At 39.1% G+C, this 15,797-nt stretch overlaps 1 protein-coding gene across 4 annotated transcripts in view; it reads right to left on the bottom strand.

The window, feature by feature from the left end:
- Nucleotides 1-15,797, bottom strand: part of KLF12 (Kruppel like factor 12) — a 368,523-nt gene that overhangs the window by 137,484 nt on the left and 215,242 nt on the right. For all 4 annotated transcript variants that reach the window (XM_019529799.1, XM_019529801.1, XM_019529802.1 and 1 more), the window contains one exon: nt 2,395-2,932. In XM_019529799.1, coding sequence (XP_019385344.1) covers nt 2,395-2,932 — 538 coding nt within the window. The remainder of the gene's footprint in view (nt 1-2,394; nt 2,933-15,797) is intronic.

Genomic DNA, 15,797 nt, shown 5'->3' with positions numbered 1-15,797 from the left:
GGACAGCTTGTCCCAGACCCAGCCCCAATCCCTCCTTCCCCCATTCCCCTTCCCTTCCCCCTCCACCCACCACAACAGACTTACCAGCTGGAGGCAGCTGTGTCCAGCGTGGTGAGGACTGCTGCCTATTTAGTCTATGGCCGAATCTCCAAAGGGGCGCTGAATCTTCAGATCCAATTTGACTTAATTGAATCGGGGCAGTGATTCAATTCTCCAAATCGAATCACTGTCCCGCTGAATCTGAAGTGAATACTTGCTGCTTCAGACAGGCCTAATGTGCAATCCAGAGAATATTTCCTCACTATATAAAGATCAAAATGTTTTTGTAATCAAAGCAGATATAGTTGAATGGAAGCAAATTTAAAAAAAAAAGGAAGAGGAAGGCAGAATGTGCTTAGATAAAAGCTGTGGCAATGATAAAGAAAAGTATCTCTTCAGGAAAACACCTAAGTCAATAGAACATGGGCAAAGAATTACAATAAAGCATATGCTTAACCTTTTTTGCCCAAATAGGGACTAATATTGCCAGCATTAACTTAACTTAAATCAACCCCAAGAAGAAAGAATGAACAGATTAGGAGACCAATTTTGCCAGTGACAGTGGCTCATGTTAATTGAGGGCAGAATTTGTCCCTGCTGATTTATTTTTATGTTACCGAACAGGATCAACCTTTAGATGCAAGTTAAAGGTAGACACATTAGACAATTCTGAAACCGCATTTCTTATTCATTTGGGTAGAGGATTAGCACAACTTCAATTTTCAGAGCAATGCCCTTCTATCATCTTTATTTCATATTTTAGCTCAAAAGGCTAAATGGCATTGTGTCCACTGAATAGAAACAATGAGATGCATATATGAAATTAAGTTTATCTTTTGATTTATGTGAAATCAATGCCTTTTCTTATTTGCATTGTTTTACACAATAAAGAAGGAAAACACACTTCAGAAAGAGCTAATAAAAGATGACTTCCTGGAGTAGATTACTGCCATTATCCTTTTATTATAATTATTCAAATTAACCTGTACATTACTATCAGAGGTATTAGTGATAGCAAAAAGGGTGAAACTGATGAGAAAAAAATTAAAAGATGGCTTAATCCCTCTTTTTTCTTTAGCCATAAGTCAAGAGATTCGGCAGTGCTAGTTAACAATCTCTGCCAACAATAGCATAATAGAGAGGGTTGTCAGCATAGCTCAGCATCTCTGCATCTCAAGTTGGTGGGTGGAAATTGCTACAGCACACTAGCTTCTGATGAAAAGGCGGTAGCGAGTTTCCATTTTCATGAACTCAAGAGAGCGCTGCCTACAGATAATGCATCTACTCACCATCCCTTTTCAGAAAGTTAATATCTATGAACATCAGATATATATTTTTTGTCTGATCTGAAAATCAGGTGTAGCTCAGTCCCAGTACAAAATATGAAACTAAACAACAAATCAAGAAGATTTGTTTATCAATGTGCACTAGACTGGTTTCATTTGTCATATTTTAAGTAATGGCAAAGTGCTCTAAAACAATGTAATTTCATGAAGTGTAATAAAATGTCTTAAAACATCATCAATTTCCAGCCTTGAAACAGAAACCAGATTCACTATGGGTTCAGTGTTCTGTATTCTGAACGCATAAAATAAGTGTCCTTTTTGCACAGGGGGAATAAGGGAATAATTTATGAACAAAATTATGCTATTAAAAAGCATAAAAGCCCAGCATAATAGTGAAATGTAAAAATATACAGTTATTGTATATTACAATGTTACAAGTGTGTCAAAGGAAAAAAAACCTTTTGGCTAAAAGGATCTCTTAATTAAGCAAGAAGGCATACAAGGGATAGTATGAAACATACCATTAAATTCGATGCGCTCTTATAAGGCCTATAAGTAAGGTTATGTATTAATACCTTCTGCTTCATCTTCAAGCAACATGTCAGATTTGGGGTAGATTTGCCCATGCTCTAATCATCCAAATTCAACAAATCTTTGAAATTAGCCTCTGCCAGTCTCTCCCTTTTGTTTCCCCCATGGCAGCTAATATCTGTCACACAAAGCACCAATCCATACTTTCTAGGCACATCTATTTTTAGTATAGTCTTCTTCCATTCAAGATATCATATAATCACCTCTGCCCATTTCTGCTTTCCCAGTTCCTAATATATCTTGCTCTCACCCTTGACTCTCACAAGTCTTCAGTTCTTTCATACTCATTTTCCTACTGACACTAGTAAAATTGAACCAGGGTGAATATGGTTGTTTTCTAGATTGAAGCTTTTTATAAACTTTGGACAAAATAAATTTAATCAAATGAAGTTTTATAAAGCAATTAGCATTACAATGTTTTTGTATGCTGCCTATATTACACTGATGCCACAGAAGCTTGACATAGAAAAGCTCTTACCTTTGACATGACTTCTCCCATCCTCCAACAGTGGTACTACTATGGTATTGTTCATATTCCCAGGTGATCTCACAGCTGTGTAGACAACAGGTACTGACTGCACCACAACTGGAATACGGTGCACATGACTCATTTTGTTGGACTGTAAGTTCATGGGGCTTGAGGGTGGTACTGGATGGATTATGTGCAAAAACTGCTGGCTACTAACACTAGATGCAGGGGCCACGAGAGGACCTGAAGTTAATACTGATGGTACAGATGCCGCTGAAGATACTGATGTTATTACTGTAGGGGATGAAGCTGGCCGACTAGATGAAGTTGAAGTAGAAGAAGGAGAGGAAGCTGATGCTGTCATGGAAACTGGTGAAGATGAAGCTGCTGTAGGGGATGACCTGGCTTTGTTTATTGATAAGTCCACTGGCTCAGTTTGTGTTTGGAAATCGTCTGTACATAATGAATCCTCTGGGGTATCAGCCTTCATGTTGTTTAGCAACAGGGGTCCAGTTTCCATGTCTGGGTAGCTGTGGGCGATTGGAGACTGTTGGAGGAAGAAAAAGGGAGGGTCTGTTCAGTTGGTGATAGTAAATATATGCCATAGACAATTTAATTGCTACTATATATTTAACACACAGTTCACACTTGCTCTGAAGGTCATTGTTTTTTTTCATGACCTGAGTCAGCTCATGGTTGAAAAAGCAAAACACGCAAAGAAGACACGCAAATGAAGTTCTAGAATTAATTTCAAGAAGCCAGATATTTCATCCTCTTCCTCTGAGGCAGGATTAAACATCCATGATGGATGTTTGTCTAGCTTGTTCTTAAAAGCTTTGAGTGATTGTGATCCCATAATCTTCCTATGTAGTCTGTTCCAATCTACAATTATTCTTAGTGTTAGAAAAAATTACCTACTATCCAACCTCATTTTCCCATACAACAACTTAGGCCAATTGCTTCTTGCTCTACTTCCAGCAGACATGGAAAGCAATTGATCACCATACTCTTTCTGATAACCTTTCACAAACTTAAAAACAATTATAATTCTTCCTATTCACCCCTATTAGTTTTCCTTTTTCAAGACTAAAAAGCCCCAATTCTTTCAAATTTTCCTTGCGAGCCATGATTTTTAAACTTTTATCACTCTTGTTGCTCACATCTGGACTCTCTCCTCTTTCTTAAACTGTACTCCAAGCTGAGACCTCACCAGTAGATAAGAATATTTCTTTTCCATTACTTACATATGACACTCCTGTTAATGTATTGAAAGAGATTGTTTTTTTGCAACAGTATCCCACAGTTGATGCATATTCAGTTTGTGATCCACTACAATCCACATATCTTTTTCTCCAGTACTGATTCTTTGTCAAGTATTCCCCATTTTGTATTTAAGTATTCACTTGTTTCTCCCACAGTATAGAATACTGTACTTGTCTTTAGTTAATTTAATCTTATTGATTATGAATCTTTTCTGCCACTTACCAAGATAATTTTGAATTTTAATCCTGTTCTCCAAAGGGTTTGCAGTGTGGTGTCATCTGCAATTTTTATGCAAGTCTTTAATGACAATTTTGAATAATACCTGACTTCAACAGGACCATACTTGATATGTTCTCCTACTCTGACAGTGAACTATTAAAATACTTTTTGATTATGGATTTTCAATCATTGTTAACATGATGGATGAAGAGAAGACCATCTATGTGTAATTCTGCAGCTACATAAAATACATTACACTATATCTTTCAGCTAAATGAAATATGTCCACAGCATTGAATTTGTACAGTGTTACTCTATTGGCTTACCATGAGTGGCAGACAGGATTTGATTCCATATTGCAACACTGCAAAATGACCTGTAAAAAGCAATTGCTGGGCTATTTCAGATTTCACTTAAACTAACAGAATTCTTTCATATATAGACATAATTAATGACCTCTTTATTTGTTCCTACTATACACACATCCCACAGTCTCTAGACTTTATAACATCTCCCAGATACCTGACCAAACACCATTGTTCCGAAATTACTAATTCCCAAAGTCCATTGTTTCTGACAAATTAACTAGTTATTACTGCAATCAAACAATCCTCTCTTTTTGTTTCTTAGAACTAACCTACATTAAAAATGGTTTGTTGAAAGCTTTTTTGTTGCTGGTTTAAACCAAATTCCAGAACATAAAGAAGCTTCAATAGGAAAGAAAAGTAGCAACATTAGCAGTATCAACAACAGCAGCCTGATCAGAATGGAAAACCCAACATGTACAATTCCTAAGAAACTCTGTCCATCCAATGAAAAGAATATGGGACCTTGATTATGACTGAACTGTGTTCAATTCTGCTCACTTTTCCCAAGAAAGATAAAACAGGCTTAAATAAGAGTTCAAAAGATTGTTAACAACATGATTTGATACATAAGACCTCTGTACAGAAAGGCACCACAAATTTATTCAGAGAATAAATTAATAAAGAAACAGGATATAAGCATATAAAATAATCTATTAAATCAAAGGCTAATGAGAAGGCCAAAGGACGCCTCCCTCTCTCCTAATATAAGAACAAAGGAACTTTTAATTAAATTGAATAGCAACTGATTCAAAATTGAGAAAAGGAAACACTTTCTTTGAATAATGCATAATAAAATTTGTGGAACTTATTGACACAAAATAATTTTGACATTAACAGTTTAATAAGATTCAAACAAGTACCAGACCTTTATCTTATTAATGTGAAAAGAAAGTAGTTTTGCAGCAATTATATGACCAGGGCTCAATCTTTATCAATGATACATATTTCTTTAGGCATAATTTAGCCTCTTTGTGGTCCACATCCCCACTGGTAAAAAATGGGGACAATAATACTTCCTTTCACCAACCCTTCATCTATTTATAAACTGTAAAGTCTTTTAGGTACTATTTGTTGCTTACTTTATGCTTATAAACCAAAACAATGGGACCTCATTCTCAGTTGGGTCTTCTAGGTACTATTTTATTTCAGATACAAGCAGTAATTGTACATGAATCCAGAGTCAAAAAAGATAATTTCAGTTCCACGTTAAACAATCATTGATGTGGCTAGAAAGGACTATCCTTAATATGACACTTATTTCGCAGATGTCTACAACATAGCTTCTTGTACTTTCCTCAGAAGCACACTACATAGGTTGCAGTCAGAAACATGATTCTGATGCAGATGGACCACTGGTTTGGGAATGTCTGTACTACTTGCATACTTTGCTGTACCACATCTATACAAGTGACAATGGAAACTATATCTTTTTGATCATAAAACTAGCTATGTGCAAATATAAAAACAAAATCACGAATCTAAAAAATACAGAGTAATTCATTTCCACATGATTGGCAATCATTTCTTTATTAGCAAAAAAAAGTTTTACATACCCTTTGCATGAAATACTGGCTCTGCTAAGACCATGGGAGTGTTGCCATTAATTTGAGTAGGACCAAGAATTCATCCTCGGTATTCATATAATTTAGTTTTCTGATATCACTGGTAATTTAAGTTATGATGGCGATAATCTTCAATTAAGAATGTCTTTTTAGGTCTGGTTGCTCCATATTACCACCAAATAATGTACTTCATGCAGTATATTACCAACCTCTTGCAATGAAAACTATGGGATTTGATACTGAACTTCTATTTTGCTCCTTTACTTGTAAAATTTGACTTACATTTAACATTTTCTGCTAATAATCAGAAACATGAGAAGAATCTGAGGGATTGGTGGCAGGGGATAATGACTAGGTCATGGAGGATCACAGAACAAGTTACTAACAGACAGTGCTCAACTAATGGGTTTGACATGAGAGAACAGAATAAAACAACTATGCACACACCACTAATACTATTGCTAAATAGCCCAAAGCCCCTGAAAACACCTCACACACTGGGGATTTTTTCCTGCTGTTGTCATATTTTGAAATTTCCTATTGGTCCCCTTCCCCTCTTTTGTGCATCCTGGATCTTTGAGGTAGCCTGTAGGTTGATTGCCACCACAATCATCTCACAGAATTTAGCAACTGGGTCACAGGCAATCTTGAGGAGTGCTGGAGTAGACTGGTACCTACTAGGGGAGGATCCAGACTAGGGGCCAAGGCTATACAAAAGGGTCAGAACCAGGGTGCAAGTCAAAGGTCTAGTCAATAAGCAAGATCTCTGTCCAGGCAGTGCCAGAAGCCAGGCCAAAGGGGAATAGACTGCTGCTGTGGGTTGTGAAGTGTTGAATGGCCAAGGCCCAAATGAAAGGCCTGGTCTTATATATTAGACCCAGTCAATTTTGCAGCCAATGAGCATGGCCCTTGCAGCCATTCTGAAAACAGATGGTCCTGCTGAGGGTGCAGATTGTCTTCTAGCAAAAATTTCATCTCAGAGGAAGCCTATATTTTTCACTGTGGTAGCTATAACTGGTCTTTTGAATACAGCAGTTGCAGCTGCTTTTCCTAAGAAACTCATAACTAAGTGCTGACTCCCAATTCCTATAACAGATTAGTAGCTACAGTGCTTTCCCAGGAAATAGGAGACCTGGGCTCTTTCTAAGAGAGTGCCCTAACCATAATATGCCATTGAATACTAATAGAGAAAAGCTGCTGTTAATAAGGGGGTGAAAAAGTTATAGAATCTACATTTAATCATTCTATGGCATTTATGCTTTATTGTTTGTCTGCTTGCCTTCAAACAGAGTGGCTTTGGACCTTTTCAAACTTTATAGTAATAATAAAGTGTTCTGTTTATAAATTTGTCATTGACAAATACTAGCAGGAACACTCTCCGTGTCATTCTAATACTAGTAGTTCAGAAAAGAAAACATGTGACAACCAAAAAGCTGTGGGAGTGTGTAGTGCCTATAAAGATGGATAATGCATAAATGCATGGGCGACTGGTTCCTCCTGATTCTAGGTGGAGGGGGCACCTGAAAAAACCAGAAGTGGGTTTGGTGGTGGGGACAGGGCTGGCGAGCACCCACAAAACCCAGCGGCACTGGGGCTGGCAAGCACCTGCAGAAGCCAGCAGCAGCAGCAGCAGCAGCGGTGGGGACAGGACTAGAGAGCACCCGCAGAAGCCACCGGTGGTGGCAGCAGTGATGGGGCTGGTGAGCACCCACAGAAGCCGGCAGCAGCGAGGACAGGTTGGTGAGCAGCCGTGGTGGCAGCAGTAGGGGACAGCTCTGTCGGGGGGGGGGGCATGAGTTCCCCCATTCCCCTTCTACCAGTCGCGTATGCATAAATGTGATGGATGACACCTCCCACCTTCCCAGAGACAGTTTTACTTTACTTTCTTCTCTCTAGTTCACCACATTTCACTCCTACCATTTTACTTTTGTCTACATTTTGAAGTTCTTTTCTGCTTATAGCATGTCAGTCATACCACCACTACTTAACCTCTCTGATTCCTGTCAACAACTAAGCAACATAGGTCTTAAACTTTCATCATAGCATAACTGGGTAACCTCCAACAGGCCTGGGTAACCTGCAAGTGTTGCTGGGCCAAAGATAACCTTATTTCAGTAACTCATCCTGATGTTATACAATTCATAAACTCACAGGTTATTCAGCCCCTAGTGAATCTATCTGCCCTCACTGACTTGTATTGCTCTACCCAATAGAATTCATAAACTCTGACAAACAGAGGTCCAAAGTCAAACTTGGCAGGGTTCTTTAAAGGTCAAAAAATTATAAAGAAGCTACATCAAAAACACATTGATGAGAGCAACTGAATCAGAATAGAATAAGCTTATAGAATAAGACAGCTCTAGGATACCAAGTTAAAAAGGAAGTTAGAAAAACCTGTAATCGCTCAAACTGACACATCTCACAAACACCATCCCTTACTGTCACCAAGTCTGTCCCACATTATTTTCCTCTAAGCACAGCAAACCTTACATAAGAAGCTCCAGGTAGAATGATTTAGTTCTGGCAAAATTAAAGGATAGGAAAAAACCAAATCTATGCTGAAAAATTAGCTGCAACCTTAACGACAGAGTCATTGCTGCTGCTGCACAAGGATGAATCATGGTCAGAAGTGCAATCATGTAGCCTCTTGGATTGTCAGTACAGGGCTGGGTTAAGTTGGAAGAGCTTTCAGCTCTGAATATGATACTAAGTGGATAAGATTTAAATGACCAAAACTATGGGTTATAGATTTTGAAGGTTTCACTTTCAAAGTGGGAAATTTTATTTAAAGTGGAAAGTTTTCCAGACTCTTTGAGTAGAGGTAAGGAGTAGAATGTATCCACCTGAAGTCCTACTTTCCTTGCAACTCTACCCTGAAGTAAGTGTGGTTCTCCTCATCCTTTTGTGTTCTGGACTGAGTACTGGAAGAATAGAAAACCTCAGTTTATGTGGTCCTAAGGTCTAGCTTGCAGGTTCTGTAAGTTACTAAACTCTTTCCACAATGTAATGGTAAACCTGAAACTACTTAAAGTAATGGTGGAGCTTTAAGATTTGGATCTGATATTGCCATGTGAGACGATGCCTGGGTGCTGAGATGCCCCCACCTAGCACCATCAGAGTTGTTATCACCATGGTAGGGTAGAGCCTTGAAGATCCAGATCTAGCACTGTCACCCAGAAGTGACAAGATCCTGTGAGATGGTGATGCTGAAGTGGCAACAGGAAGTGAGATGCTGGCATTGGGATAGAACAACAAGCTAGAGTTTGTGGCATAGCAAGAGGTTACTTCATGGAAGTAAGACAAAACTCCTTCCTAAAGGATGGACATGGACTTGGAGTGGTCCTGAGTGCACTCCTAGATACTGGGACTTTACAAACCATTAACAAATAATGAATAGAGTTTCCCAGCCTTGAATGAAGCAGGAAACAAGGTCTCAAACTGATATTTGCCCATTAAAAGAGTTATTGTGTTATAATAAAATAAATGATATGTTTCTTTCTATGCCTCCTTTGTTTTCTTGTGTTATTAATAGATTAGCAAAGGCACTTAAAAGTTGTACTGTTCTGGTTCAGCACTTCAATTATAGATGCCTGGATTGCCAAATATAATCCAGAAGTCCTGCATTAGGCATGGGGAGTGTTAGGCACCTCACAACAGAGTTTACAACAGTCAGCATGATGAATGGGAAACTGCCTGTCAGCCAAGAGGAAACACTGAAGAGAGGGAGTGTCTTAACCCCAGCCTTTTTAGGGGCTATTTCAGGATTCACAGCCTGAAACTCATGCTTGGAGTTTGGCACATTCAAAAATCAGGAAAGGCCTTCAACAGAGACTGAGGCTACACTATCCTAATGCTGTACATGTAACACTGTATCTCTGGGTGGGTCTTTGCCAATGGGGAATGAACCCAAGCTGTCTGATTTCAACAATATAAGCCTCTACTGACAACTAAAAAGATCCAACTCTCACTGTCAAGGCTGAAGCTAATGGAAATGGTCAGGAACTTTTCAACTATACACTCTTTCATTAAAAAAAAGCTGATTCATAAAAAAGGTTTTTTTTTCCCTCCAGCAATCCATCAGTTTTATCAAACCTTTAATCTGCAAAGAGCACCCAGCTTTAGGTAGGAATTTCAAGTCAACCGCAAATAGAGAAACTCCCCCGGTAACAGTCCACTAGGTTCGGATACTCATCTCAGCTTGCAACTGTCTTTATATCAGTTGTTCCTGTTAATGCCATTGCAATTTGTATGAATAAGTGCAACTGGCACTGATGGTGACTAACTGCTTGCATCTACACAAGACTTTACTGCGTACTAGACTAATCTACTGTACAGTAAAGCATCACTATCTACACATGCACACATTTACTTTGCAGTAAATTAGGCTACTGCACAGTTAGCTACTACCTGTAAATACCTGTTGATACTGTGCAGTAACATTTGTTTAGATGCTGACAGGGAGCAAATTTGCTCCCAGTCAGCCTAGACAGCAGGGGGCCACAGGGGACATGGAGTCCTCTGTCTCTGGTCCTGGTGCTGCTCACCTCCCCGACTTCCCCCAGGAGCTGGGAGCCAATCAGTACTGGGACAGGGGAGCTCTCTGTAGACATGTTCCTGGTAAGGCTTACTGCACAGTATTTATTTCATAGTAAGCCTACTGCAAATTAACAGCACATGCAGATGCACCCACTGTAGCCCAGACATTAAGGCCCTTCTGTGGGAATGAAATAATCTGTTTCAGTTCTCTCTTCCAGTGAATTATTTATGCAAAGTGGAACAACTCCACCTGATAACACTGGGAGATACACACCCTAGGAGAGGAAGTTGCTGGTGGTATTTAAGAGGGATATGGGGTGGATGGTAGAAGAAGAACTTGAACTTGGGTCACCCATTCCCATTTGACCACTGGACTACTAACTCCTCTAGGGCAGGTAGGGAGTTCTCATCTTCTCATTTTCCCTGAGAAATTCTAAAAAGTTTGGGTTTTGTTCCAGTGAGGAACAGAATAAATTTTGACATTTTTGCAGGGCAAGAAAACTTTACCCCACACACATTTAATAATGGGAGAATCAACCTTTGTATTATACTCACTCCTATACTGAAATAAGATTCCTTGTCGTAAAGAGCTGAGACACAGATCGGCCACTTAGATGCCTGACTCCTATATATAACTACCATTGATTTCAGTGGGAATTAGGTAACAAAATGGGAATAAGGTGCGCACCTTTGTGGATCTGGGCCTTAGATTACAAGAGATAACATGTGAATGAAGTAAACAAAAAACACTGTAGCAGCAGGGAAACAATCATAATTAACATTATAAGCTATGATCTCAGTCCAACACCAATATATTTGATATCAGATGGATGCAAACAGCTCTGGATAGTAAGACCCTCACCCCCCCCCCCCCCCCAAAAAAATTGCCATTCTTAATATCATTCTCAAGAAAAAATAAACTGAGCATATATGTTAGGCACTGCACTTGGCCCTTTTGTGTTTATAAGTGTGTGTGGTCTGTAGAAAGAGATACAATTATAAAAAACCTCTTCAAAACTAATCATCATTTAGAACTAATCATGCATAAACAGGAGGATAAGATTCAGATTTCGAGGTATGTTTTATTTAGCATCTAAATTACCCAATAATATTACTTTAACCTGTCCATTTCTTGGCAATACACTGTAAGGTATTATCATACTCATTGAACTGTGACACCATAACTGTTTCAGCAGGAGAAAAAGAAGCAGCAGCCTTCTGCAACAGATTAGACCAAGAACAAGAAGACAAGCTTTAGTAGAGAAAGAGATCCCTTTCTAAATAGCATTAATTTTTAAGCATAAGTTTAATGATGACTACAAATAAATTTAGTGTAAAATGACTTATGCTTAAATAATGTATTTCAAAGACTGAGTAAGCATTGAGGTTAGGCTTTAATTCTACCTCCTTTCCCAAAGATTGACAGAAGAGACACCAGCCAAATGATTTCTGCACTGGCACTGAAGGAAGGCTGTTAGTCCCTTCCTTTTAGAGCCAATACTAATTAGCCCCTATATGGTCTGGTAAATGAAACACAAGAGTGATACAGTTCCTGAACGTGAAGCCCAATTTTCATGGCATTACAAGCTTCCCACAGACTTTCCATAATCAATCCTTTCCAAAAAACCCTCAAATGTTTAATATAGTTTAAAAAACCATAGATTTTCAACTACTAAATTATATTATATTTTATTTGCGCAGTATTAGAATGCTCCATCAAAAGGAGAACCCACTGAAAGAAATTCAATGTATGGTACAGTAATTTATGGATATGGTACAAAGCTATGCTTTAAGCGAAACAAGAATCTAACAAAGGCTTGAAACAATAATGGTGTAGAACTTGTCTAGAATATTACTTGTCTACAGTACACAAAGCATATTAATAATACATTTCTGTAACTTGCATACATATTTTCAATTCAGAAGGAAAAAGTGATTTATAAATAAATGGCAGAATGTTATGGAACCACAAAATCAAAGAAGTAAAATACTCTGAAAGTACCTGCATTGCCTTGCAAATTCTGGGTTGCTGAGGTTTTGAGCACACTAGTTTTAAAAACCTTAGATAACAAAACTTCTAAAAGTCCATTCAGCAGCCTAATAGAGTTCACTGCAGGAAGTTTTCCCCTAATAGTCAGCCTAATTTTCCTCCTCCTCAATTTCAACTAGTTAGTCTTACTTATCACCTTTCTTCAATTTTAAATGATTTGCTTACTTCTTTGTGCCTTGATTTGGCATACTCTTTGTATGTTGAGCATTCCCGCTGAGCTCACTGGGCCACTTGTTACAGAACTGAGTCCTTGAGAGAATAACGCAAAGCAAAAAAGTGCTAACGTTTCTTTGAAATGTTAAATGAATTTCCCTCACTTTTTATCTAGGATTTCTCTACAAGGCCCATCACCATTGTGTCTGAGTGTGCCCCAAGCTTTGAGTGTGTTCATATTTTCTCCCTTCATTTTCAGCAAGTATCCTACCAAACAAATTTGCTGGCAGGCATATTCATCCAATCAGAAAAATAAAAATGAATGTTGCCCAGTATTTTGAAAAAGTGAGTTTCACATCTGTAAATGAAAGTACTCAAACTGAAAACTTGATTAAAAAAATTAGCTCCTCCACTCAGGGAAGAGAAAGTATCCAATATATCCAAATGAGTCAGCATGAATTTAAAATGTGCATCTTTATAGGAAGAGTTGCAAGAAAGAGTTTACTACAGCTACAAAGTCTAAATTGGTTTAACATAAAACACTTGGCAATATGTCCTAACACTAAATGCATTCACAGAAATTATAATCTCTTCACAGAATATTTAGGAACAGAAAAAAGGATTAGACTTAATAAACAACAGTAACTACATATATATGCTCTAGTCAGGCATTCCAAAAAGCAGCTCCTAATTCAGCATGTGAGAAGCTGCTGAGAACCAGAATATAGGAAATGATATTTATCCACAGGGTTTCCCTAAAATCTTGCCCCTCTTCACGGTTTTGGCACCCAAATCATTTTGGTATCCCATTTTGACACCACATAACTAGGGCAGGGTAAGGCAAACATCTACTCCAGGTGCCAATTATGAGAGGGTGCCAAGCTCTGTGCTGCTGCCTGGCTATAGGAACTAGGCAGAGCAGCACCATACTGATCAGTGTATCTGGGGGGGTGAGTGCATCTAGTCGAATTCTGCTCCCCTTCCCATTCTTCAGAGGAGACTTTGCAACAATGGGGGAAACCTTGTGCTGCCTCTGGCCACAGGAACTGGGGAGCACAGTGATGTGCTAAACACTGAGTGGAGGTAAACCAAATGGATATCCCAGACTTGGCCCACTCTGGGCACTCACTGTGCCCTTGACCTGACTCATGGCTGCCAGAAATCGTCTCCACCACTTGGAAGCCAGAATACTGTTCTGAGTGTAGGTACCCAAAAGTCTTCTTGCAACAAATTAAGTAGAGCTCATTGCTTTCTTTTACGTTGAAGAAGGAGGTGGTGTCATACCTGTCATTTTCTAAGAGCAGCTAACTGCCAGTACTATTTGTGTGCCAAGTTCTCCCAACAAAACCATGGGGAGGTCTTTCTTGGTACTGGTCCCTCTGCTCAGAAACTTCCTCCCCCTTGTGGGCCAGGACAGCTGAAGCCTGGACATCTTCTGGAAGTGCTGTAAAATCTTTTTATTTAGGCTGGCTTTTAGCAAGAAAGGTTAAGTAAGGGAATATTGTTTGGGAAGGTTTTGATACACACACACACACACACACACACACACACCTTATTTAGTATTTTACCTGTGTTTAAGAGTTTTGTTTCGTTTTTTACTGTAAGCTGTCCTGAGCCCTGCTTGGGAAACAGTGGCACATAATGCTAATAATAAATAAATAAAAAGCAACAATGACTGTACTTTGTGAGAGGGTCACCCCTACTTGTATATGCTAGGCTTGCTCAGGGCACTCTTACCAAACAAGGTTCGGGAGGGGATTCAAGGATGCGGCCTCTAATTTGTATCCCACTGATCCTTGGGTAGGTGCATATTAGGCAGTTATGAAGCTGGGCAATCCTAGGTTTGAACAGAACTTTAGTCACCTATTGAACTTTCACATCAAAAACTGGGAGGCAAGGTGGTGGTGCCTGAGTAAGGGATTTCTGGATCATAATTTGGACATGGGCAACTAAAATTCACCTTTGTCTTGTTTTGGATAGCTATGCCTTCTGGATGTGGGCCTAGGATACTATAATGATGAGAACTGTGGACAAGATCACAAGGAAATTAGTATTTCTGTATTCAGAGCAGAGCTGTAGTAACAATGTTCACTATGAAATGAACAGACCACACACCGCAGAATGAGGAAGAGAAAAAATACTGAAGAGATGCTCATTCCCTAAGCTGAATTTAGCTTGTGCACTGAATGAGACAGAGGGTCTGTGAAAAACATAGTATGATGTAATTAAAGACTTTCTCATAATACACATACAATGAAACAATGAATAAAAACCACAAATTTACCAACTATAGAGTGCTTGACTTTGGAATCTTTACATGGTTCTCTTAACATAGCTTTTTCACATGTAAATTTGTTCTAATATAAGAGCAATCAAGTTTATTTGGCAAAATATATTTTAATGCCTTGTTAAATCAAATCACAGACCCTGCATGTCATTATACTTACTATTATACAAGACAAAGCATGCATTAATACCCAGTCTTTCATGTTTTAGTATTTCTAAATATCCAGTATTGTTACCCTTGAGTTTTCATATCACTAATCTAAAGTGTAGGAGTAGGATTGGGTAAGAATTACGTGTAGGATACAGATTCTAGGAAGGAAGTAGTGTAAGAAGTAGCTTTGATACATAGAACCAGTTGATAAAATCTCTGACAATGCAAGTAACTCACTGTATGACTTCTGGACAGTCTCTTTGCCTCATTTTTATTTACCAGAATCAGTACAATAATCATCATTAAACATTTAAGGGCCCAATCCTAATCAACCTCAAAGGCTCTTCAACAGGACTTAAGGGGAATTTGGCTGTCTGCATCACAAAGAGGAATCCTAATTGACTGTGCTCAGCAGCCACAACACTGCTCAGGCACCTAAATTTATGACGTGCCTCCATTTTGGCCTAAAAAGATCTAACTGCCATTAAGCTGCTTACTACACAAAAATACGGTTACCATATGTCCAGGTCTTCCTGGATATGTCCTCTTTTTGGGTCCTCCCAACTTTGTTGGGGCAGTTTTTGAAAATATCAGCAAATGTCCGGGATTTTGCTCTGCTTCTGTTTTACCGGAACTTCCTGGCTTGTCCCAGCAATGAGGTGCTTGGGGCTGGGGGCAGCAAGGAAAGATGATTGGAAGCCAGGCCATCATGTGGCCTGCACATGGGCCCCGGGAGCTGCAGGCAGGTAAGTCTCTGTGTCTTTGTGCCTGCTGGCACTGGGGCTGCAGCACGACAGAGAGGCGGGGGGAGGGGGTGGGGGACC

Source organism: Crocodylus porosus, unplaced genomic scaffold (assembly GCF_001723895.1).
Source record: "Crocodylus porosus isolate Cpor-Errol unplaced genomic scaffold, CroPor_comp1, whole genome shotgun sequence".
NCBI classification, from domain to species: domain Eukaryota; kingdom Metazoa; phylum Chordata; order Crocodylia; family Crocodylidae; genus Crocodylus; species Crocodylus porosus.
Note: the sequence above shows the minus strand (reverse complement) of the source record. Positions and strands in the feature narration are given on the sequence as shown.